The sequence below is a fragment of the Eucalyptus grandis genome, chromosome 2 (genome assembly GCF_016545825.1).
Source record: "Eucalyptus grandis isolate ANBG69807.140 chromosome 2, ASM1654582v1, whole genome shotgun sequence".
Taxonomy (NCBI): domain Eukaryota; kingdom Viridiplantae; phylum Streptophyta; class Magnoliopsida; order Myrtales; family Myrtaceae; genus Eucalyptus; species Eucalyptus grandis.
The window spans coordinates 42,078,004-42,104,552 of record NC_052613.1 but is presented as its reverse complement, the minus strand read 5'-3'; the positions used below and the strand labels follow the sequence as shown (position 1 = coordinate 42,104,552).

Genomic DNA, 26,549 nt, shown 5'->3' with positions numbered 1-26,549 from the left:
GCAGGGCCAATTCCCAATTTATGAAAGTAGAATCAGCCCACCCACTTTGGTCCAATCTGATTTCAAGATCAGTTTCAAAATCGATGATTATTATTATTATTGTTGTTCTTTTATTCCTTACAAATGGGAGTTTCACAACATAAAAAGATTATTTATTAATTAGGATTTGCTTTAGAATAAAAAAAAATTAAGAAATCTTGATCGTTCCAATTGGTTAGATTCATTATATGAAACCGATAAGCAAACCGATCCCTCATAAACTACCTAGAAGCAGTCGGTTTAGCTTGGTCTAATCCAATTCTGAGGTTGAACTGGAATTGATGCACACTCTTAACTGTGAGTCCAAGTCAATGTCTTGGTGTGGTGGTGATCTGAACAATTAATTTGCAATTTGTCATAATTAGTAGATTTTTTTTCCCTTTTTAAAAGGAATTGAAGTTCATTCAAGACACATAACAGTTTCTCAATAATAAATAGAAATTGGAAATTGAATAGAAATATTTTATTATCATCACAAAAGTTTTCAAAGATTATTTAAGTATGTTTTTTTTATGTATATGAAGTCATAATCGCAATTATATAGTTTTTATTTTTGACTTCAATTTTGTGTCATGCACATTGCTCATTAGACTATCACATGGGTCAATAGTTTGGATTTGAGTGGATCAAAATTGAGATTAACCCAAACTGATCAATTTAACTTATTTTATTTATATAATTTTAGCCACTCATTTTCGACTCAATCAACATTCGATTTCTACACCACCTATCCAAACCATATTCTCCTCCTCCTTCTTTTTCTTAATCTTCTTGCATTGCTTTTCATCACTTCTCCTTCTTCATCAACATGGTATCAAACTTTTTTAAAAAGAAAAAATCAATTCTCAAAGTTTTGTAGAGTCTGGACAGGCTTGACCAACGAGTTATATCCCTAAGACTTGAAATTCTCCAGCCATATTGAAGCTCAGATCATACAGAGAAAGATCTAGTAATAGCTTTACCGAATTTGACAGAGGCTCCGTTTGCTTTGTATATCTCTCACATCGCGGATTTCACTATTTTTTGCTTTGATGGTTCTCTTCAATCCCCATCTTTATTCTGCCCGCTCTTTTTGGCCTTTGACTTTTGTCGCGCTTTGATTTGTGCCTAGACTTACTGCCAATGCATATGTTGAGCTGCCTAAAGTAGCTTAATCAATTTGTTTGTTAGTTAGGAAGTTGGACTCATTTTCTCAATTCTTGTTCAAGTGATGCTGCTTCAGTTCTTATTGCAACCGTCTTTAGGCAACCGGTGCAATCCCATTCTCGAAACACTGCTGCCCATCTCTCTATCTCTTTCAAGATTAGGATTATCGTTTGTTCTTTTTTCAGTCTTCAGATTCCTTTTTCTTTAAATATAGTTCAGACCTATTAAAACCCATATCTAATTGGACTTTGCTGCTCTAAATTCATAACTTCCATTCTTTAAATTTTAGCTAACCATATACGGCCCAACTCATTTAAATACAAGTTTTTTGTTTCTTTCAAAAGTGAAATTTTGACCTATTTTGACACCTCCAATAGACATAAATCAAAACTCTTCTTTCTAATGAAGATGGAAGTTGCAATGAGCAAAGATGGGGACTCTTGCAAGCACAACCAACTACCATAACCGGAGCTCAACCAGACAGTCACCCTGCTACACTTTGGATTATATGGTGAGACTAGAATTTTCCCGGAAGAAGGATAGCAACCAAGCGTAAACAGAAAAAGTAAAGGCCTAAAAAAACACATAACTCAGCCATTCATCAATCTTCTTCATGCAGAATGGAATGATTTTGCCCCTCTGGGCATCGATTAAACAATTTAACCTAATGATTTGTCATTTGAGGTTAAAGCAGCTTTTCTTCCGTATTTAGACAAAACACCGGTTAGCACAGCCTTCTCCTGGATCTTTAACCTGCATCAAGAAGTCGGTAGAACCATTTATATCACCTGGCAACACTAACAAAATATTAAACTCATCTCCACTGCACTGCAACACGCAAGAAATTACCGTCTAGCATATCCCGGGACTTCAGGTTTCAAAACCTTCTCTGCTTTCCCTTTGCCAGGAGACTTCTTGGGATTTGGTTGTGGTTTTTTTTGTTTTCCGGCAACTCTGGTGAGTGTTGCTTCCTCTTGCTCCTCGGTTGAAGATGAAGCAGTGACAATCTTTGTCCCTGATTCTAAGGTGTCGAAAGTCTCAAGATCTGACACATCAAAAGTCTCCATATCCTCTCCAGTTTCATGTTCATCTAGTTCAATCTCATCATTCCAGTCATTCTCCTTTTCAGAAGTGAGATCCTCCAAAGAACCTGAAGTAGGCTCAGGATGCAAATCTGGCTCCCCTTCCACATCAGGCATGCTGATTTGAGAAGTCACAAGGGTGTTACTGGCCAATTTGGTGTTTGCATGAATAAGGAGACGTGAAGACATTATCTCGCATTTGATCTGCCTCTGAACCTTACCAAATGTTAAGCTCTGCCGAGAAAATGTCCGAACAAAACTGGCAAGAAAAGAGATATTCAGCATTCAAAAGGAAAACGAAACACAGACTGATAGAAAGCAGTTTGCCACATAAATTGTTACTGATGGCAACTGAAAACAAACTTAAATGGGGAAAAATATATTCAGCCTATGGTTTTCTTGGAATTGTTAAACTAAAACAACCATAACTAACCCTAGTATAGTCTAACGATAAATAGGAAAGGGTATTTCATTGAATTATAGCACCACAACTAATATAAAGCAGGATATTAATCTATATATTTATGTGGCTGAAATGACTCTCTATTCCCTTCCCAGTAAAATTAGTACCTCATTGCATGCTCCTCAGACTTAAAATATACAATGGCGGATCCAGTGCAGATAGGATCTCTTGTTTTCTTGTTTCCAGAGACAGCTGGATGAATAACAGTGATTCCATCAACTCCTTTAAAAGCCAATCTTAGATCTCTATGGATATTCTTCTTCTTAGGGAGGTTGCCCAGACGAACAGGAATTCCGCTTGGAAGTGCCTCTGTCACTGAATAACTCAACAACGTTGGAAATGAGATTCAAATGAGATGCAACGCTATACTAGAGAAGACCTCAAGCTACAAAAATCTGTTTCAACTATCAATTTGAAGGTAAAACCACTAACTAAATTATATTCTGCACCAGAACCAACAAAGGTAGAAATCTGATATATCCATGATGAACACAGAGTCCCATGGGCCAATTACATCAGGGTGAAGTGACCAATTCCACAATCTGAAGAGAAAGCGAGAGAGACTGAGAGAGACACCTGTTCTACATTGATAAAGTCCACCGAGTACTGCAACCAAATCGACAAGATGCAACAGGACCATTACCAAACTGGTCAAGTTCTACTCTTCAAGTTGTGCAGCTCAACTCAAGCGGCGACAAACACCATAATTCCCGAGAGCACGGTGAAAAGAGCACCTGATTTCTCAAAAAGGCCCTGCTATTTTTACTATCTAAGATTTCGATTTTCCTTGACATTACTACACACATAGGTAAACGCACCCCTGTCCTGAGTTCCTTTGCATTTCTGGGCTAAAGGTAGATATGCTATTCTCCATTCTAGCAGCAATTACATCATTCAAGGCTCTCTATCCATGTTCCACGACAAAAGTGTGAAGTCAAAGTGAGCGTAAGAACAAGATAGAGACAGAGAGCAACTTAAGGAAAAAGAAAAGAAAAACACAAAATTCAAGGAGTCCAACACAGAAAAACTAAAGAATTTACCGATCAAGGCCTGACCTTTGAGGTGAGGCTGATCTTTCTTGGGAGGAATGGGCGTGATGGGATTGTGCTTGAGCTTATTGATGTTAGCAGCCTGAGCCACCCGGCTCTGGAGCATTTCCTCGAGCAGCTTGTCCTCAACAGAAGTGTCGTACACTTTCCCGACCCCGAACCCAGGCGGCCTGTTCTCGTGCCACCTGGTCATCTTCTCGAACGGCGAATTCATCTCCTCGTCCTCCTCGTCCTCGTCCTCCTCATACTCATCCTCCTCCTCCTCCGCCTCATCATCATCATCGCTGCCATATCCCATTACTCTACCACCCCTCTCGAGACCGTCCGCCTCCGAGCTCCCGCCTCTCCTGCGCCTTCGCGAGGCGCCAACCTTAACAAGCCTACCGTGCTTCCGCCCCGAAACGACATGGACGTCGAAGTGGGCGGGGGGTCGGAGTCGCAGCGAAGAAGAGAGGAAGGGACGATGGGAAGGGCCGGCGAAGAGCGACGCGAACGGCGACGGGTTCGAGCGTCGATAGGAGACGTGGGTCCTGAACGTTGAAAGGACTAACGATGGAGAGGTTGAGGAGGAGGCGCAGTTGCAGCTCGAAAATGGAGGGAGATTCGGATTCCGAGCTACGGTCAGCATCGTCGCCACTTCCGGGGGTTGCAATGCCCGGGGAAAAGGTCATCCTTAAAAACAACAATTTCCATCGTATGATTTAATAAATAAAATAAATTTGAGATCACACGGCAAGAAGGTGTCGTGGTGTAGTTGGTTATCACGTCAGTCTAACACACTGAAGGTCTCCGGTTCGAACCCGGGCGACGCCATCTTTTCTCTTTGGTTTGCTCCTTTGCAAATTATTATTATTTTTTTAATTTTCCGTGGTTATTTCTGGTCGGATATGATTGACATTTATTTGAAGGCCCATGATAAGTATATTGCATTTATTTTATGATTGCATAGCAGCCAACTTAAAACAAAACCATCTCTAAAAGAGAAAATGGGTCGGGTATTTTAAATGGTCATCCGTTTTTCCTCTTTTGATGTACCGTAGGGAAAATAAAATGCTTGTGAGATGGAGCTCTATAATATATGTATATAATATATATATAAAGCCCTATAATAAAAATATATATTTATATATCATGTCAATTATTATTAAAAGTAAATGCTTTGTTAGAACTGTAGCAACACAAGTAACCTATTTAGTAAAACATGATAGACAAGATATTGTTAAATCACTATGCAAATATTGTACGGTCACAAGTAACCTTGGCCATTCATCTTATAAAGGGTTGCCGTTCTCTCACATAAAGGCAAAACGATTACAATTGTGGATGAGAAATCATACCCTACTATACTAAACCTTACCCCTTCGTATCTTTATTCCCTAGTTCAGTGTAATTGTCCCATTGTATCAATCTTTCATGTAATTTTCTTATCATTTTAAGTTATTACCACATATATGGTTAGTTTTACTTTCTGTTTGATTTCATCTACATATTTTATCTGTCATTTTGTTTTAGTTTTTTCAGGTCAATATTGGTGTTGGTTATTACCGACCAAAAAAGAAGAAGAAAATAGCGAGAACATACTAACAAGACAACAATTAGAATGGGTAACTAAAAGATGGGGGAAAAAAACATTCGGCTTGTCATAGGATCCGACCCGAAAACTTCCCAGCTGGGCAGAGCAACATACTTGTGTGCGGGTTTCTTTTCCCTTTACTCTGGTTATTCTACCCGTGTTGCAGTTGGAAACCTTTACATAGGTCCGGCCCACGACAAGTGACCCAAGTGGAGACGCACATTCCAATGTTAGGTCACACCATTTTATACAATAGCTCAATCTTTCATGGGATAAGTACATTGAAATTGCTAAAACTTATTGAGAAAGTACAATTTAATTTTAAAACTTTCAAAAAGTATATTTAAATCATAAAACTTGTTACAAAAGTACGATAAAGTCCTAAAATTTTTAAAAAGTATATTCAAGTTCTAAAACTTATCAAATTGATCAAATTAAGTCATTCTAGTGATAACACTTTTTGAAAATTATAGAACTCAATTACATTTTCATGATAAATTTTAGAACTTGATTACATTTTTTCAAAGCTGTAGAACTCAATTGTACTTTCATGATAAGTTTTAGGACTTAATTGTACTTTTTAAAAAATTTAGGACTTAATAACACTTTCATTATAAGTTTTAAGACTTTTAGTGCATTTAGCCCATCTTTTATTCATAACTTGCACATCTCTTTCCACTAGGTTTGGCCAAAAAATAGAATCCAAAACACACATCCATGCTTATGTATTCCAGATTTTTATATTTATTTTTTACCGTGCTTCGGGGTTTAAATTCACCCAAATAGTGGTAAACCGCCGCTGTGCTTGACTTACAAATCAATCGAATTGCTTTAGACTTTAGAGTGCGATAACCCAATCATACTCCCGTATCGATTCTACCATCCACGTGAATAAGTTCATAGCATTTGAAGGCGGATTTGTCGCTCGAGGCAACCATCGATGATGGGCTCCTTATAAAAGAAAGAAAATCCAAAAACCAGCTGGTGCCATACCGATGGTGTGGTGACCTCCACCCTATATAGAACCCACAAAACTTGTCTTTTCCTTTTGTGCAATTTGCAAATCATGGTCCTCAAAAGATGGACTATGCATCCCCACGCACTCCGGAAGGGCCACGTGAATCCATCATAAGATCTCTGATATGCGACATCGCGTGGTGTTTACGTCAAGGCTGAGGAGTACGTGAATAATGTCGTAGATATTTGATATTAGGAAGAAATTACATTTGCTTTTTAGTGTCGAGTAAATAGAGATTATATTCATCATCGCGTCCTTGACAAGCTTCGACACTTACATGCACGTACAACGTGCCCATATGCAAGTATCACTCTCAAGCCAGACATGTGAAGAAGGAGAAAAGGATTTAAGGTGGTCCAATCGACCAAGAAGAGGACTGTTGAAAATCTACATCCCACGATGGGAAACCCCTGATTTTACTTATCGCTTTGGTGGATTTCATAATACGTTTCTGGGGAATATTTCTTGAAAAGGCAAATACGGTTGTTATTTCCTTTTTTAATGATTAGAGCCAACTCTCCTTCTAAATTTGGACTCTATTATGTTGGCTAGTTGTCCTGATCTTTTCAACACTACCCACCAAGCTAGGGTGAAGATGCGATCAAAGGTTAGCTAGGTCATCACACGCTAGAAAGCTTTGATGGAAAGTGTTTTTGTTGGAAGGTTACGGACAAGTCGACATAGTTCAAATTTAGTTGGAGATCGGGCTCAAATAGTTAAAAACGGAATAACAATTGTATTTGCTTTGGAATTCCAATAGATAGTCATGTTTACCCCCAAAGATGAGCCGTCTCTATTGTTTCCAGCAGTAAAACTTTGCACTGGGTAAATCAACCATGTGCAGCCTTTGTTGGAATCGATCCTCACCAATTTTTTCCCCTGTTAAAATGTCATGGAAGATAACCTTACCATGGAAAAAACAACAATACAATTCAAATCTCTAATAATGAGATAGTAAATTAGATGATAAAGCTAGAACAAATAAAACATTTGAGTTGGTAGAAAGAAATTCCACCGTTCCGGTTCCTTGAACAAGAACCTTCTCATAATTAGCAGCAGTAATAGACGGGTAATTAGATGCATCACAAATATTTTTAATCCATCGAGACGCGCTGCACAAATGATCCGTCACTGTAGAATCAACAATAAAATAAAATTTTGAAGATGTAGATAAGGCAAAAGCATCACCAGCGTTATAAGCAATGTTCCTGAGTCAGATCAGGGCCGAAATTAGGAGCACCACTTTTAGTTTCAAGAGCATTGCCTTTATTTCGACTTAGACGAGGATGCCACTCCCAACAACAATCCTGAGCGTAACCATCCTTGTTGCAACGAGTGCAATGAAGCTAAGAATTTGACACTTGCCTTTTCCTTTCCCACCGTTAGATTTATTACTATTGTTAATTTGAATACTTTTGGTGATTGGGACTGGTGTAAACAGTATCAGTCGAACTCTCCGTCGTCTCTGCCCCGGACTTTTAGTCTGAATTCATAACACGCCATCGAGTTTCTTCATGTTAGATGGGGGCACAAATAATAGCGAAAGGTGGAAGAGTCGGGCTCTTAAAGATTTGTCTTTTCGGCTCCTCATATTCAGGCGAAATGTTGGCCAATAATTGACGACCCAATCTTGCTCTTCCTTTGAGAGTTGAGTAAATGCCAAATGGTCACGGAATCCACAGGTGGACGATATTGATGAAGTTCATCTCATTTCTTTTTCAGAGTTCCAAGATGCTCGATAAATGATTGATTAGGAGCTTGTTCGGTATGAGCAATTTCCTGTTACAACTCGAAAATTCAAGAGGCATTATTTTCATGGCCATACATGTCTTTAAGAGACTTCTATAGAGATCGCGTCGTTTCAGAGTAAGCAAGAATTTTGTAAATCTGTGAATCCATGGAGTTGAAATCCATGACATGACCAAGTTATTAGTTTATTGCCATTCGGCATATTAAGGATCGGTGGATGAAAAGGCTTTTATCTAACCATGAACATGGCCTAACTTGGATCGTCCTCCAAGGGCAATTGTAACTGCCCAATATCAAGGAAGATAGTTTCTTCCATTAAAAAAAAAAAAGGATGTCAATCTATTGCTCTTCTTATTAGAGCTAGATCAACCAACGTCAGTGGTGACTGAAGAGCTAGTCATTATAAAAGGTAGAAAGGAGATGATCAAGAGCCTATCTCAATCAAAAGTAGAATGAAGCCGCAAATAATGACTTTGCTAGCACAGGCACCATGCTCGAACTTGGCTTCGATACAATGTTTTCTTTGTAATCACACGCATGAAGAAGGAGAAAACGATTTAATGTGATTTAGTCAACCAATGACAGGATCCTTGGAAGCTTGCATTCATGATGGGAAACCCCCAATTCTACTTCTCACCTTAGGGGATTTCAATTATCTTTAAATAAGATAGAATACATTTATAAGGATAAACATGAATAACTATTGGAAAGGCAATACAATTGTTATTTCCTTCTTTATCAATTTGAGCCGAATTCCCTACCAAGTTTGGACTTTGTTGACTAGTCATCCTTATCTTTCCAACGAATGGCACATGACTCCATTTCTTTTGTGATTGCTAACATAAGTGCACCAATTATCCCTCGCAATTTCTCCGATTAACGTTGAGGCTAAAAGATTTTTTTTTATCTTGCTGGCATTTCATTTTGCATCCTAGGCTCGTGATTTGATTACATATTATTATTATTATTATTATTATTGATGATAGATTTAAGTGAGGCTTATAACACACAAATGAGTGGAATGCCTATTGACATTCCATGAATCCTCTCTTGGTTTAGAACAAGGAAATCCCTCAACCCAAAGGATACAAAATCCTTGAATCGCTAAACAAATTTCAGGGTGTAAAAGTCTAACTTTTGAGAACACAATTTAAAACTGCAATTTACCATTTTTCATAGTTTGTACACCTGTGAAGAGGAGTCCACATATGATTCCACATCAGTTCGAAAGGCGGGAACGAGAAATGCACGAGTTCTAGCGATGCCATAAAGCAATCCCATGAGTAGACAATCGCGTTCATGGGCTCCTAGTTTGATGCTAAAGGAGACGGATCACGAGGCAATATTGTGGCCTTGTCTCTACATCGCATGCCTCGGCCCCAAAACTTGGAGAGACGAAAAGAGAAGAGACACGTGTCCCTCGTATTAAAGCTTCCTGGACCCAACTGAAAAATAATCCTTCAACCTTTGAACAAATTAAATTTTACAATTTTTTTTCACTCAATACTTTTATATCAATGCGTGGTGAATCAATTAAAATGTATTGACTTGTTGCACAACACACAAGATCTCCATGTGGGACTTTAGCTGACATTTATAGGGATCTTATTCACCCCAACTTTTTGAAATTTCAGTAGGTCCCAAATATTAAAAATATGAGTTTTCATATGTAACCAAAGTTTAAGTATCTTAGTAGTAGGATCTTCTTGTAAGAAAAACTTCTGAGTTGATATTATTTCCTTGTCCATACTATTACATAAAGTAAAGAGAGTCTCCCGTTATATTAAGCGATCCCGATAATCCCTTAAAAATTCTCCAATTACTTATTTTGCAACTATTATGTCCACAAACAAATGCTTAGTTTTCACAATCTTATTTTATCCGTCAAGTTTCCAATATCAAAATTGGGATTTTTTTTTCCTACAACAACCTTCCTAACAAATTTTCGAATCTCAATTTTCTTTCGTAATCTTAAATGTTTGTACAATTTCTTCGTGTTGTGTATTTTTGTTAATCATTTCTTTCCATTAGTTACTAATTCAAATATTTCTCAATTGAACGATCTTGCTTTATCTTTGAATGTCGATTTATTGCACACAGTTATATGTATATGCTAGTAAGGACCACGGTTTTGATAGGTGAGGTCAATAATTCTTTCCCGCCATTCCTCCAAAAGTTAAAGAATTAGTAATCTTTTTCTAGAAAATTGAATGGATTCGATCTATCAATGGCAAAAAAACAAACCGGGTTAGGAATGGGAACATAGCACTAAGCACCCCTAATTAGCTAAGCTTCTCCTCGGAAATTGCTGCCTTTGCCTATTGCACCACCGGTCAAATCTTTAGGCTCGTAGCCACTAAGGTTTATCAACAAAAGATGCATTACCACGCTCAAATAAAACTAATCGGCCACTAATCAAGGCTACCACCACACTATAAAACATAGCTAGAGCGGAACACGATTGAGGATAACAAAAAGAAGGAAAAAAGAGAAAGCCCTCATTAGTCATTAGTCATTGCGTGATGAAGAAACGCATTGAAATTGAAGCTCGGACAATCATTATATGCATCAAAAGCCAAAGCCTCGCCACCTAATATTCAAAACTAGGGTTCAATGGCGGAGACCTTGAAATGTCAATAACAAAGAGGGGAAGATGTCTCAATCATTTGGCTCGCCGACCATAAATGTAAAGCTTGTCAATGGGGTCCGATTGGGGTTAAATTTTCAGAGTCTGGGCAAAGTTGCGATAGGAACTGATACCAGAATCCTATGGTCCAAAACAAAAATATAAGATTCGTCAAATAAGAGCACGATGCTGTTCTTAAACTTATCCCGTGTACTTAACGTTCATGTGTCTTTACTTACACATTAGACGATTTTAAGGATATCCCAATAATCATTCTCCTCATGGCAATTGGCAACTAATAAGATAATGGAATCCCCCCCCAGCACATCCCCGTTTCTGATCCCGGGGATAGGCGTGAGTGTTTGCATCGTATAATCAAATGATACATACGCCCCTCACTAGATATTATGATACATAGTCAAATCTGGTCGTTTGAATCCTACACACGTTGTCGTGAGGTCACCCTTCTTTCACGCACAGTGCGACCCACCCTTTCGAGGTCTTGTGAAGGATGGATGGAACGTGTCATCGTCAAATTGGCAATCGATATTCAATATAGTTGGGGCCCTCTTAGCAGGGTCCGGTGCTTGATCCGACCGATGAAACAAAACTGCTGAACCCCGCATGCACAAGTGCTCGATTGCGACACGCAAGCCTCGAATAACAAAAGAATCGGGTGGGCGGATGATGCGATGCTTGAATTCAGCCGCTGCAAATCATATACTATAAGGTCCGATGGCAATGCTAGGCTCTGTGCATCTTAGACGTTATCATTGAATTTGGAAAACCGGAGTACGCCACTTTATGGAGAAGGAGCTTTTGCTCTTATCAGATCGTGCACACTCGCGAAATAGACCAGCTTGGATCTATCTTTTCAGGAATCATTTACTTTTATTCTTTTGCTTTCTTGATCGCGTTTGATCTCACGCCCCGATTGTACCCAGTAACATGCGATGACTTCCCCAAGGATGTGGACTTGTCCTTAATTTCCCTTTTCATCCGGCATCGTTTAACTTAGGATGCCCGTCCATATTGACAAGACAATAATTGTTCAATTATATAGTCCAAAAAAGGAATGATTTGTTTTGATGAACGATGATTGAATTTTTCTAATTCCTAGTGAGCTTCAGCTTATGGTCGCGAAGCTCACTGGGCTCCTTTAATTTCCTTTTGAGGGGGATTAGATATCGTTCAAATATCAATTGATAGGGAAAGCATGCGTGTGAAAAAATTAACTTTGATTAAGATAAACTTCAATGATAACTCATAATCAAAGCCCAACACTCCCTATAGGACATAGGCTTTTGATCAGAAATTACGTCCAGATTCATAATCTAATATCATATGTCCATAAGAAATTTTACTTCTTATCCTGGACAGAAATCTAGTGAAATTTTCATTTAAGCAAATCAATTCGTTGTCACTCCTTTGTTTTATCTCTTGTCGATTTTTATTGAACGCAATGGATGAAGAGAAATATCTTGAAATATATAATTTGTCCATTTAATTTTGGAAATTTTTTAATAAAGCCGTCGTGTCACACATCTCAATTTGTATCCTTGGGGCGGAAAATTTACAAGTAGCATCTTCACTTGCCATTTCCAATCCAACCTTGCCCTTTTGAAGTTGTGTCCTCCTAATAAGGCCTAGATGTGTTTGAGGTGTAGATTAGTCCTTTTTGCCAGTGGATTTTGTATTAGAGATGCCAATTATTCCAAAGCTGAGGATGCGAATTGAAATGGGGACAAAAATTGGAGATGATTTTTTGAAATTTCTCCTTAATATATAATTACATGAAAACGATATATATGCAGGCTTTGAAGTACAGCTTAATACGGAGTGTCGTTGCAGAAAATATCCAAACTTAAATGCTTCCACATGGGTACGTTTGTGGACAGCTTTTAGGCCAAGTTTACATTTGAAGGGTAGTCTAGTGTCTGTGAACAGTGTTTGTTGGTGGTGGTGGAGATAGAGACCAGCAGTTGGAAATCGGACTGCTGGATGTCAAAGGATTTCAATCTGGTACGGGGCATGTTCCCCAGCAGGGAGAAAGCTGACCAGCTAAGCTACCGTATTCAATACGCGACCCCTTCGTCCTCTGGATTGTGATGTTGCACAACCCCCCTTTTTTTTTTCTTTCTTTATGAATCGGCTTCGAGATCAGTTACATGGTCCACCGAAAGACAGATCCTCGAACCTTGCTTCCTTGTGATTTTTTCGGGACTTTTTTGTGTAGATATCTGTCGTCTGCACGAGTCTGAAGGTTTTTACGATTAGAAGACGGGATTTATCACCTTTTTAATCCGACGGTCATCGAGGAATTGCCATCTATTTCTCGAGAATCCCTAAAATCGCCCTCCATAGAATCAAGCAATTTCTCGCTTCTACTGTTGTGTTGGACTTGTCCCACCTGCCAATTGGTATTAATACCGAATTCAGCTTTTGTCGTTATTTCTCGATGATTACAAGTTTGCAATTATTTTTACCGTTTATCGTTATTTGAAAATTTTAGTCTTTGAGTGTACTCAAACGCATCAATTGAATGAAAATTAAATTCTCGGTGTACGAATCTAGCCTTAGGCAACTGATCTATATAAGTGTGGTGGATAAGATTAGGATGGCAGTTCTCAACCTGACTCGTTAGTTAAGCAAGTATCAATTTACCTTAAATGAATTCATGTCATAAATACGTCAGCCTTAGTGTGTATTTTTTTTTTTTTTTTTTTGGGTCGAAAGGCCTTAGTGTGTTTACCTACTTAAACCTCTTAAACACGAAGTAACACGATGAAGTTAAATGGTCGTCTTCTTAACACAATATGATTAGACTCATTTTAACATGTACTCGATACCCAAATATTTTTTCTTCATTTAAAAAAAACATTAAAATAGCACCAATGTTAAGAAATAAAGGATAAAAGAAAATGAATTTAGGGTTACATAAGTCCTATGGCATGAAAAAAAAAATCCCTAACTCAATAATACATTGTAGATATAACATGTATACATCGCCTATAAAACATGTCAGATGTGTTCATATAGGTTAGCGTATGTACGCATGTTTTGTGTGTTCATCATTGTAAACAAGTTGATGTATTGTATTGTGTCAACACTAGGGCGATTGGTTCGTGGCCTATAACTAGGAATTGACCTCGTGACTTCTGGTTCCAAAAAATTGAATTAGTCGATTGAGATTTTTGTTTAGTGCAAAAAATAAATAAATTTATAAACAAATATAAACACTGCATAGTTTCACTACAAAAATATACGTTGATCGAGTGATTATATTATTATCTATTCATGTTGAAGACCATGGTTTTATTCTCCATGTGCTCAAAGATGTTTATTTTTCCCTAATAAGATTGATTCCAAACTAGTTCAACCAGAGACAACACTTTTGCCCTTGAAATTGGGAACTGAACCGATTCTCCTAGAAATGGGCTTGAGTTGGTTGGTTAGGTTTGGCAATTGAGTTGAACTAGACACAGTGCTCGCCTCTAGTTGATGCCCAATATGGCAATTCATTGAATAACCGCATTGATATTCTCTCTTTGCATGACTTGTTTTATTAAGTGCGACATGCCCTTACTGAGACAATTGTCACGTTCTAGTTAGCAAGTGGTGTTAGTTCGTGCTTACGAGTCATGTTTGTATTGTGTCAAGTTTAAGATATACAGTCAAAAAAGTTTACTTTAAACGTGACAAGTTTGATAATCAAGTCCCAAAATGTTACCAAAAACGAAAACCCATTCGTAAATAAGTAATTCTAACATGAATTGTATGAACTGTTCAATCAATCAACTCAAAAAAAGTCAGTTCAATATAGACACGACACATACAACCGAAAATAATTTATCAGGTAAATGTTAGTAACACGAGATTGAGTTCGCTCGAATTGATTAGTTACGCCATAACCAAATAATTGCAAAAAATACTAAAATAAAATATATTTACCCAGATCCCCTTTCTAATCTACCCACAAAAATATCAAACGTTTGTTCCAGCTAAAATCCAAAAAAAAAACTGTAATGAACAGAATGCTCAGCACCATGAATAGTCTCCTCTCATGAATTCATTTCTAAAAGTGACCGTACATGTTTATCTACTTTGAGCTAAGTTGGTCAGGGTCAAGGGTCATTAATTTTTTTTTGGACAAGTAAACTAGATATTATTACTAACAGAGAGTCTAATCATATACATCAAGAGCGTTAATACATAGTAAATCCAAAAGAGCCGAGAGAGATAATAACCCAGTATCTAGGAAGACAACCCATACGCTGGGCTTTGGCTATCCAGTCGGCTACTCTAAAGGGTCATTAATTCACCGATTCTTTTCATGAGAACAGGTCAAGCGACTTAACTTTGGGATCGCACAGATTAGATCCCCAAACGCGTTCACTAATGGCATCGACCTGGCCACCGGCCAGTACAATTATGGAGCAAAGCGCGACAAAAACTCGACTCGAAATCACCAAATTAGCTCTCGTACCGGACGGACAGGTTATGTCACGGATGTCAAGGTTGGCCAGCAGATCCAAGCGAGAAACGCAGAGAGAGAGAGAGAGAAAGAGCGGCGGGGTCCTTAACGACGCTCCCCGGCTCGTCCCCGAGGCCCTAGGCCCCTACCCCTAGGCCCCCCCGGCGGGGACCATGCTGAGCTCGACCGCCAGTTCTGTTCTGCAGTGCAGAGGCGGGAACTTTCCAGAGGTTCTTTTCCTTTCGCATCCGGGTCGACGCGCGCACCGCGCGCACTGCAAGAGGCCAAAAAGGAAACTACGCCATCGCTGCCCGACTGGACGTCGGCCATGTGTTGACGTGGGAATCGGGGCGCGGTAGAAAATCATCTCAGCGGTCTTTTGCCCTCTTCCTGGATTCTTATTAATATTCAAAAATGGTATTTTGTTGAGTAGTCCCCACATTGGGAACTTGATTAAGGAAAAATATACTAGTTATGCTTGAAATTATTTTTTCTAATAAAGGTGATCGATCCAGTCCAATTGCTATTTTTTAGGATTGGGGACCGAATTGGACAGTTCTAAGATCGGGAGTCGGACTAGACCAACCGGTCTAGTTCGGTCCGATCCAATGGAACCGACTACTTAGAAAAAAAATGAAAAAATACTGGATTTATTACAATTTGAAGGTTTATTGCTAATTTTAAGAAATAAAAAAATATATTTAAAAAAAAAAGAGTCGTTCTGATTCCCATCCAGCATTGGGAATTAGACTGATGCCCCTAGGAATCGGACCAAACTAGTCAGTCCAGTCCAATTCGGTTAGGGTGTTTCCTCATCCAGGCAGTCCAATATGTTCTTCCCTAATTTTTAGCACATCACAAGTAATGACACAAGTTTCAATGCTCAACTTATGAAGTAGTTTTTCAACCAAAAAAAAAAAAAAAAAAAAAAAAACTTATGAAGTAGTTTAAGAACATGATAAAATTCTTTTGGATTTGCCAATCTTTGTTTTTATATCTCTCTTGTGCTTCTAAATAAACAAATTTATGAAAAGAGAGGCACATGGACCTTGATACCTCTACAATAATTCACTTAAGGTATTATTTGCTTTGATCTCCCTCATATCGAACTTCATCATTTGTCCTCTAGTATAAAGATGAATACTTTCATGGGAAATCATCCAACACAATAGTGCTCTCGTCTGAGTACACTTACGTCAAAGAACGCCTATTATGAGTTAATTTCAATTTTTCATAAATAAAATTCAAAAATGTTTCCATCCCTTTCGGTGTATAATTTTTGTCATTCCTTACTATCCCTTCACCATCCTAGAAATCCTGTCTGACCACTCCTTCGTGTATCCCTTGTGTAGGCTTCCGGCTCGACGACCACTTCTAGATCCATCGGACTGGATCGTTGTAGCCACATCACTCCATGACGTGACTCCTCCCTCCCCGCATGTCGCGCTGTCCAATATCGAACGAGTATATATTCTAATTATTTGCTGGCAATTTTTTTGCATTACCGAATTACACGTCATGTAGCTATGCGTGCTGATGCTATAAATGGCTTAGCTTTCAAGCTTAGACACGCTTTAATTAAATATATCGATTATTTTATATGTCAACATGATATGATTAGATACTATAAAATTCATATGAACACATTTTTTTCTGCTTATGGAATCCATTATATTTCATATCCCATTTAATAATTTTATGGCATTTGAACTTCAAAGATATAAAATCATCTCTTATTCAGTTTACATTTGAATTCGACGAGATGCCTCGAAATTGGATTTGTCCAACGGGTGCATTGGGTTGGTTGGAACCAGGTAAAAAATGTTCATACTAAAATCGACTTATTTTCATACAATATAAATGTAATGATCCATATTCTACTCGATATCTATTGAATAATCATATATGGGAAAACTCATACTAAAGTTGAGGCAAGAACTCAGAGTGAACGAACGTGAGATTCAGAGAAAAATCATAAAAGTTGGTTGGAAGTAAGATATGAACCCATTTAACATTAATATTAATTCATATAATTGGACCTAAATTTATGTAAAATCTATTTATCGAATATAATTAATTCATATAATTAGCCACGGCATGGGTTTTGATATGTCTACTCAAGATGGTACAAAAATGTGGGGACCCCCCCCGCCCCAAAACCACGTGTCACCTATAGATTCGGCTGTCACGAGCTGCGCCCCACCCGCATGCACTGCGCCTGCACGTCGCGGTACCAAGCACGCTCCCTCGAATCCCTCGAAACGAGATAAACTTTTTGAAAATCCGTACTTAAGGCGATTGCGAATCAGATCATCTCCCCGCGAGCGAGCGAGAGGGAACCGTCCCGATATGGCAAATCAATGCCCTTAGTAATAAATAAATGAAAATAAAAATGAATTATATACGCAAAATACGGGGGGAAAATAAAAAAAACAAACATAAATATCCCAAATGCATCAACAGCCTTATATTTATACCCTGACAAACAGATAGATTCAAGAACCTCCTCCTCGCCTCCCTCCTCCGCCCCAGCCTCACTTCCACTCCAGTCCGCCGGACGCCCTCTCCGATCCTCCTCCTCCCCGTCGCAGCACGCCCGGAGCGCAGCCCCTTGCCCCTACCCCTACCCCGCCGACGAGGAGCTCCGGCCGCCGTCCCCCCGGCCCCTCCGTTCCGGACATGGCGAGAGAATGAGAAACCGTGGACGCGTCGGCCGCCGACCATGTCATTCTCTTGCTCCGACTGCTTCTCCGATCTGCTCTGTGAGGAGGACTCCGGCGGGGTCCTGTACGACAGCTCCCCCGAGCGCTCCTCGTCGGGGCTGGGCTCCCCGGCGCGCGCCGACGAGTCGGTGGCCGGGTTCATCGAGGATGAGGACCGCTTCGTGCCCGGGTTCGACTACGCGGCCCGGTTCCGATCGCAGCCGCTCGACGCCTCCGCGAGGGAGGAGTCCGTTGCATGGATTCTCAAGGTACGGCTTCGATAAACGACACGGATCGTCACTTCCCGTCTTCGCGATCGGACGCGAGCCGCCCGCGCGATATTTACGATAATGCCACGGCCGTGCGATCGTCGCCTTTTTTAGGCCTACGACCACGAATCGGCGCATGCGGATCTGAGCGATCCGATCGGCGACGGAGCGTATCAGCCCCGATGGCTGCTCGCGAAACCGACGGCGCTCGCTCGAGAGCTCGTTAAATCGGATTCTTAGATGACGTCGCGCTTTTTGTTTTAACGTGGAATTCGCCGTCGCAGGTGCATGCCTTCTACGGATTCCGGCCGCTGACGGCGTACCTCTCCGTCAACTACTTCGATCGCTTCCTTTACTCGCGCAGCTTGCCGGTAAGCTTTTTTCCCGTCGAACCTTTTGATGCCCGCCGGGAGCTCGAGACTCGCGGCTTGCGTGAATATTGCGTCGTCTAGACTGGCGCGTCCATAATAATAATTGATTTCTCTTTTCTTCATATTTTCTCCTCTCTTTTCCCTTCGGAAATCGTGTAACAATTATTTGATTACCTCGAGTAATTATTCTCGACCTTTTAGGAAAAAACGGCGAAATGACGCAATTGCCCCCGTGGGGCTGTTCTCTCCTTCCCCCATCAACCTACAGGGGTCATTGTTATAATAATGATTTATTCATAAAAATCGTTATCCTTAAATAATACGGACAAATTGAATGCTCATTTTGTAGGGCTGCTTTAATTGCAAAAGTGAGTCTTTTATAATTTAACAATTTATTTATCTTTTTTTTTTTTTTGTTGGTATAAAGTGGCAAGCGCATTTAGTGCGCTGGCAATGTTGGTGCGTGCGTGTACATTCACGTTTTGTTAGTTCGCTATTGATTATCACGGCATTTGCGTTTTAGCTCTGTGCTGACTTTTGTAATATTCCTACGAGCCTTTCGTCATCACTTTTTGCAAAATTTCCTATGCGCAATTATTGTCCAAAGTCTGGATTTTTCCCATGAATTATTACTGATCCTTTCTGAAATTCTCTGTTCCAGCAACCAAATGGGTGGCCGATGCAGCTCCTCTCGGTGGCTTGCCTGTCATTAGCTGCCAAGATGGAGGAGCCTTTGGTTCCTCCTCTTCTGGATCTTCAGGTCCTTGTCAATTTGTCATGTCTCAAAGACTTAATTGTACCTAACCCAGTTAGGCTTTGATTATTTTCCTCGACGAAACTGCTGGGCCCTTTCATTAATTTATTTATTTTGTTCATCTGCTTGTTTACTTTTTCCTTATGGAAATAATTCCGATTCTTTGACCAGACTGAAGGTGCCAAATACGTTTTTGAACCGAGGACAATCCGCAGGATGGAACTTCTCGTTCTAAGCGTCCTGGATTGGAGGCTCCGATCCATAACACCCTTCACCTTCATCAGTTTCTTTGCGTGGAAGGTCGATCCGACCGGCACCGGGGTTGGGTTTCTCATCTCGCGGGCGACCGACGTAATCTTATCTAACATCCAAGGTAATTCCGGTACCAGTCTATAGTACATATTGTTAATGCCTCCACCCAAAAAAAAAAAAAAAAAAAAAAATTGGAATGAATCATTTGTTTCCTAACTGAAATCAGCGCCTATTGCTGATGTAACAGAAACTAGCTTCCTTGAGTATCGACCGTCCTGCATCGCCGTGGCAGCCGTGCTATCCGCTGCTAGTGATATCCCGAGTCTGTCTCTCCGTAATCCCGAGAACGCGGAATCATGGTGCGATGGGCTAAGCAAAGTAAGCTTCTGAACGTGACTATGGTTGGGGCAGTGTTGAACAAAGAATAAAAGGGGAAAAAGATACTGAAAACTCGAGTCCATATCCAATTTTATTCTTTTTGCAGGAGAAGATCATCAGCTGTTACCGATTAATGCAAAAACTGGTGCACAGTAGTAGCAAGAGGAAGCCCCCAAAAGTGCTGCCCCAGTTTAGAGTGACGACTCAGGCAAGGGCGAGGTTTAGTGACTCATCATCCTCGTCCTCGTTATCGCCATCGTATGATAATAAAAGGAGGAAATTAAATAACAGCTTATGGGTAGATGTTGACAAAGGAAGCTCCGAGCAGGGGGAAATAGAATAACCAAGGAAGAGAAAAACCAGCAAGAAAAAAGAGGGAGAGAGAGAGCGAGAAACCCGACACCGGGTGGTCCCCAAGCTGTCTAGAAAGTTAGAAGCCTCAATGTTTTTTTTGTTGAGAGGGGTTTTCTTGGGTTGATCAGATTGACTAGTTGATGAAGTGAGTGATGTGGAGACCATAAGTAAATAATGTATGTATGTACGTATGAGAGGGGGGTTGGTGCTTTTGGAGCTTTTCTTAAATTCTTTTTCTTTTGGGTTTCTCTCAAGGAGGGGGCATTGCCATAAACGTTGATGGGGCTATAGCTTTGCTGATTCCCAAGGGAAGAGGTGGGGAGTTGTTTAATGATGTTTGGTTATGAAAAGCATAGGAGGAGAGAGGTGGTGGTGGCTTTTGAAATGGTGGATTGATGGAGTGTGAAAGAAGTGGGGGTTTGAATTCAAAGGCTGAATTGATTGTGGAATGAAAAGGGGAAGGGGAAGGGGGATCGTGGGACCTTTCACGACTGTATAGAATTTTGTTTTTAGAGAAAAGGGGGAAAGGGGCGAAGAGACATCTTACGGTCCTCGGGTTGGCAAGCCTAAGGTCATGCATATATACATATAAAATAAATATGGTGGTGGTGGTGGTGGTGAAGTAATTCAAAGTCAAGCCTCCCGCATCTACTCCTCAAAAGCTGAATAAGATGCGGCTCCTCCTTGGATGTTACTAGAGTTTTGAGACTGAGAAAGAGTGATTGTTGTATGGTGTGCCTTTTCTTCTTTTCGGCGGGAATCACCTTCCCCTTTTTTTTCCAATGGCCTAGGGTTCGGCCTGACCTTATACTGAAAAATCCCTTTTGAGTGCTCGTCCATACGTGCGAAGGACACACGTGCGGACAAAAAATACTTTAATTCTTTTTAATTATTTTTTTTTTTGGTTTGAGGCCATGCTGCCCCTGGCCCGCGCGATGAGGCGGGAGGGAGGGCACCGGCCGACGTTCGGCCCTGGCGAACGTAGAAAGGTTTTGGGACCTTTTCATGCGTGCTTGTATTGGTTTCCATCGACCCGTGTAATAAAACAGACTGTATGTCATTCAAATTTCTTAGACCCACAAAACGTTACATCTCTCTTTCTTTCTCTGTGCATGGCACGTGATCGACCACGAAGGAATTTGTAGCGTTGCCGTTTGTTTCCATTTGAATCGTCGGTACGTGTAAAATAAGCTTTTGCGAGAGAGGGAGCTTTTGGAATTTTGCGTGGGCGATGGCTCTCGGTGAACAGAGCGAGGAGGGGACTCTTGGTTGGTCCCGCTCGCAATAAAGGCGGGAGGCTTGGGGAACCAATCCAATCAAAAACCAACTCCATGTCCTCCTCATTTAAATGGCCGAATTGCCTCCCGTGACGCCCCCCCATGACTTCTTTTCATCCATATGCGCTCGGATATATTCTTTCCAATCCAATCCCCAACTCCACCTCTCCTCTCATATTGAGAGAGAGAGAGAGAGAGAGAGAGAGAGCGAGAGAGAGGGAGTACTAAAATGGCCATTTTCGTTACATAGCAACCATACGGGGCAGGAAATTTCCTCCCTATACTCATCTTTGAATCTAATGTCGTGCTGAGTCGAGCCGAGCCGAGCGGTATGGCAACTCACACAAGTCACAACACGTCATGAGTGAGAGAAAGCTGAATTTTTAAGTCACAACACAATGATGAATGAAGCTCATTATAGGAAAAGGTCAAGGCTTTTCAAGCCTCCTTTCTTTCATTTTTTTGTGCACTTGGCACAGTAAGGACAATGTCCGGCATCAGTGTGGTCACTTTGCCCTGTATCCCCGACGCAGCCTGTGCTGTTCTCTTCCTTCACGCGCATGGTAACAAAGTACCACCCAAATGGCCCTCTCTACTCATTGGGTGGTGAAGAAAGGTAACCATTTTTTGGGGCAATTATGATCGTGCCATCTTGTCATCGCCGTTTCAGCAATATGTGCCATCTACATTAAGCCCTAGGCGAACATCATGGGTCACATAAGTTTTTGTTTGTTTGTTTTTATTTTTTTGCATATTAATTCGCACAGATGTCGAACTTGGTCGGGTGGACCACCGCATAGTAAGAAATGCATGGCGATGATTTTGATCTAGTATGTTTTCTCTTCATCATCGTATATGCCATTGATGGAGAAGACTAAAAGAGTGAGGACCCCATGGGAGATACTCACATGGGTTTCTCGTTCTGCCTTTATGTTCATACGAAAAAGGGTTTGAGAATAACCGGAATTACTTTTTTAACAAAATACTTCATTTTATTTTATTTTAATCGATCATATGGCTCCCACAATCTACCTTATCAGGATTTTGATATCTGGGACTCAGTTGATCTAAAGAAGCGGCTGTGGAAGTAGATGGAGGATCGTGATGTGGCCTTTGTTTATTAGTCCATCGTGGTGGGACTTAGCGGAGCCTCTGGGAATTTGGACTTATATCGCCAATCAATGTCACCCCTCTTCCCCACTGAAAAGGATCACATTGAACAAAATGGGACTTCGGTTTGGTAATCAACTACTTCGAGAAAAATTATATATAACTCATTAAGAAAAAAAGATGTGCATAGCCCACCTCTCGGATTGCTACTTTCCACGAGTTCTGCATACATGAACTCATCTCGTGAGTGGGACACCATCGGCACATTAAGGGTAGAAGAGGAAAAGCGAAGGAGGGGGAGGAAGAAAAAAAGCTGGAAATTAAGAAGACAAAAACGGTGTCCATGTAATAAGATAACATGGCCGTCGGTTCGTACGTGGGAATAGGTGATGAGAACAACATTCCCCACAGTCCATCATCGACCATATAAAATTCAGCATGTTGGTCGTAAAGAAGAGAAATACCCATCCTTAAATCTAGACATATGCTATATATAGTCCATTCTTTGCTTAGTGAACTGTGATTAATTGTTGTAAAGTCAAAGTGCGTGCGCGACGATAGTATTTGGAAATTATGGGATTGATGTAGAAGATCCGACAAGACTCCAACACCTACAAAAGATGAGCATTGGATACAAATTGTCTTGTCTCCAAGAAAACACGCAATTAGTGACTAGTTTGTAGGTATTGCACTAGTATAATCCGTTTGGAGGGTGGCCATGAAGCCAACAAAATTAGGATCGGTGACGACGTGACCCCTTCTCATTGGCTGCAAAAAGTGGTGATTTGGCTGGGACCGTGGGACACATGCAAATCTTTGTCCGCAATGAGCTTTGAGAATCGAATCTAATCTGTTGAAAAGAGTCCAGGAAATATTAGTATCACAGTAGTTAGGGTTGAAAAATTTCGGACACCTTTGGTAACTGGTGGACATAATGCAGGTATAATTGCACTAAAGAAGAGTATGGCCGAAAAACTTTGATGAGTGTTACTTAAAAAAGTAAATGAGATATCTCATTCCACAAAGAAAGACGAGGTGTGACAAAAGTGACCAAAAGGGTGCTTTTTTATTTGATCGTGCAAAATTGCCATGGATGTGGACGACTTTCAAAAAAAAAATTGGGTTGTTTTTAAAGTGCCACGTTTCGTAGTCTTTAACCAAAAAGGACTATATGGTGTTTTACCGTTCATGTTCCATTTTTATTTATATAGTAAAGTAACTTTGCTGAGATAAGAATATTATTAAGGGATAGTATGAAAAGAGCCGATTAATTTTGAACGAGTTACGAAATCGACCCAAATTTCTGAAGTTGCTAGTTGTATACAATGCCACTTTCCAAGCACTTTCTCTTTTTTAAATATATGGACAAAATGGTCTTTAAAGTTAGGAATCCTAAGTATAAAACCTAAAAGCCAAAGTTTCTTTCCACATCCCAAGATAATGAAACTAGGGTTTCTTTAGGGGTGTGTAGGGAGCAGGGTCCAGGCTTATTCCTCACCTTTGTTCGGTTGCAAGAAATTTTCGACTTTAGGTGGCCAAAACACATTAGAAAGGACCCATTAAAAATTCAGCTTTTGAACTTGATTTTTAACTTGCCCAGGCCATATGCTCGTGGGGTTTTGATAGCTGCAAAAAGTATCATCCATAGGCCCTGGTGCTAAAGGCTCTCTCTTTTTCTTCAAAGGAGGGAATGATTCTGAATTCCTCAGAGATATCATCTCTTGATTACATGCTGAATGCGAAAGGCAGCACCGACTCTGTAGCCAGAGCGGGGTCCCCCAACTTCCCCATCCCATGTCAAATTTCATCACAAAAAGAAAGGAAAAGCTTCAAAAGGAAAAGGCGAGTGAAAAAAGAAAATCTTATGAGCATCATGCCAACGCCCACATGAAACGGGGGAGATCAATATTTTGTCTCTTTGATTGGCAAGATTTCTGCTCTTGGACGTAGACCTGCCCGAACCACCGTTCAGATTAATCGATCTGGGCTATTAGCTGCATCATTTAAATATAATATCCTTCTTTATCATATCTTACATTCAACCCTTGAAGGATTTAAATCTTCAGCATTTAGTCAGGGCTAATGCATCCACATTCAGCATAGATTCCTTTTCTAGTTCTCTAGTACAGCTAGAGTGGGAAAGATCCTACTTTCATCTTATCCATCCTACTCAGGCTAAACATGAAGCGTGCGTACTTTAATCTATCCAAAAGCCACATGTTTCTACTTTTAAACTATTTGTGATACCCAAACTTTAAACTAGCATCTTAAAAAGAACAACTCATCCAACTGTGCCGACTTCAATCTCGATATCATATGTTTAAAATCATAGGATAAAAACCCGGAAAGAATGGACGGGACTCCGTATTACCTTCCCTCTCCAATCATTGTTACATGACCAAATTCGGATCTTGTCTATGGTTTCGCATATGTTTAAACCTATGCTAATGCTTGTAAAAAAGCAGTGGAACAACACAAACAAAACAAAACGAAACAGAACATAACAGAACATAACAGAACAAAACAAAACAAAAGTCTCTTTGGCCGAAGGAGGAAGCCCTATTTATTGGCTTTACAACTCAGAGGCCTGATCTCTTTGGATGCCGATTGAAGGTCATGTATAGAGGAAAGGCAGAAAAAGAAGAGAGAAAAAGAAACGGGTTTGTGTGGGGGGAGTAGCTACTATCGAGGGAGCGTCTATGTCCATGTCGTGTTGTTCTTTATTTGTTGTTCTTTTAGCTTTGTGCGATAGTGGATGGACCTCCATTAATTCACATGTGGAGTGGAGGAAAAGAGTCGTCCATTTAATCATCAACACAACCATCAAAACCGAAGCCTTCCCCTCATCACACCATTCATGACTTCTTGATCGCTCGCATCGCTATCAACCTCCCCACATACGCAACATGTGTACATAAATATTAAGCACGCAAGACCTTGCCCACGTAGGTTGACGTATGAGCCCTTTTGTTGATGGAAATGGAATTTGTCAACCAGTGCCCTTAGGCACTTATTAAATTTTCATATAGGTAACTTTGTGATTTTCAATGCATCATTTTCATATTATGTATTATCAATGCATTGGAAATCGAAACATTTTCTTAATATATATGGTTAACTAGTGCCATGGGGGTACTCATTGGCAAGATCTTTCATATATATATATATATAGATATGCAATTCAATTAGTGATACTTGGTGGATGTCTAAGTAGATATTGGAACCCAATTTACTTTAGGGTTGATATTAAGACAATTACTATCCAAGGTTCTTAGATAATTTTCACAAACATTTTTGGGGCGATATGCCATCGTAATAATATGAGAAAAATAATGGGACTCAAGCCAAAATTAACACGATCCTCAAATCATTCTCCGATTGTAAAGCATTGCACCTGTCGATAAGTTACAAACAGGAATCCCTCAGGGTTGACATTGTGGGTGAGGGAATTCTAGGCATAGAAATTGGATATTGCTTGTTCGAATACCAAGAACTACGTACATATTGTTTCAGGTCCAATTCACGAAGCTTATTAGATGTTCTATGGGCCTCCAAATAGCTGGTCTTCTGCATTTGTGGCCCCCTGAGTTTTTTTTTTTTTTTTTTTTTCCAAAAAAAAAGAAGAAAAGAAAAAGAGTTACAAAAGGAAAGTTCTCAAATCTGACGTTCAAAATATGATCCGAATAGATATGTTTGATCAAAAGGATATCACTCGTCTAGGGGGTGTTAACCGCGTTTGTCAAACTCCACTATTTTCGGTGAGAGTACCCAAAAAAAGTCCTCGAGAACAGTCTAAAAAGCATCGCCTCCATGTGTATGCTGTGAAGGTCGGTAAAGCAATGGACTTCAAAAAGGCGCAGCGC

General features: G+C 40.1%; 2 protein-coding genes and 1 non-coding gene across 4 annotated transcripts; 2 read left to right on the top strand and 1 right to left on the bottom strand.

Annotated features, from left to right (window-relative positions):
* Positions 1–1,623: 1,623 nt before the first annotated feature.
* Positions 1,624–4,416, bottom strand: LOC104432922. 2 transcript variants are annotated; one of them, XM_010045514.3, is made up of 4 exons: positions 3,771–4,416; positions 2,838–3,045; positions 2,035–2,526; positions 1,624–1,938 (listed from the first exon to the last, which is right to left on the bottom strand). In XM_010045514.3, exons 1-4 carry the CDS (start codon positions 4,405–4,407, stop codon positions 1,845–1,847), a joined length of 1,431 nt encoding a protein of 476 aa, XP_010043816.2. In that variant the 5' UTR covers positions 4,408–4,416; the 3' UTR covers positions 1,624–1,844. The 2 variants fall into 2 exon arrangements, with proteins under 2 accessions (XP_010043816.2, XP_010043817.2); XM_010045515.3 differs by having other exon boundaries at positions 3,786–4,416.
* A 102-nt stretch (positions 4,417–4,518) lies between these two features.
* TRNAV-AAC lies at positions 4,519–4,592 on the top strand. Its single transcript has one exon. It is a non-coding gene; the product is annotated as a tRNA-Val (tRNA).
* A 13,115-nt stretch (positions 4,593–17,707) lies between these two features.
* Positions 17,708–21,374, top strand: LOC104432921 (cyclin-D1-1). The gene is made up of 6 exons (XM_010045513.3): positions 17,708–18,190; positions 18,475–18,561; positions 19,223–19,321; positions 19,487–19,688; positions 19,815–19,945; positions 20,052–21,374. Exons 1-6 carry the CDS (start codon positions 17,942–17,944, stop codon positions 20,286–20,288), a joined length of 1,005 nt encoding a protein of 334 aa, XP_010043815.2. The 5' UTR covers positions 17,708–17,941; the 3' UTR covers positions 20,289–21,374.
* Positions 21,375–26,549: the final 5,175 nt, after the last annotated feature.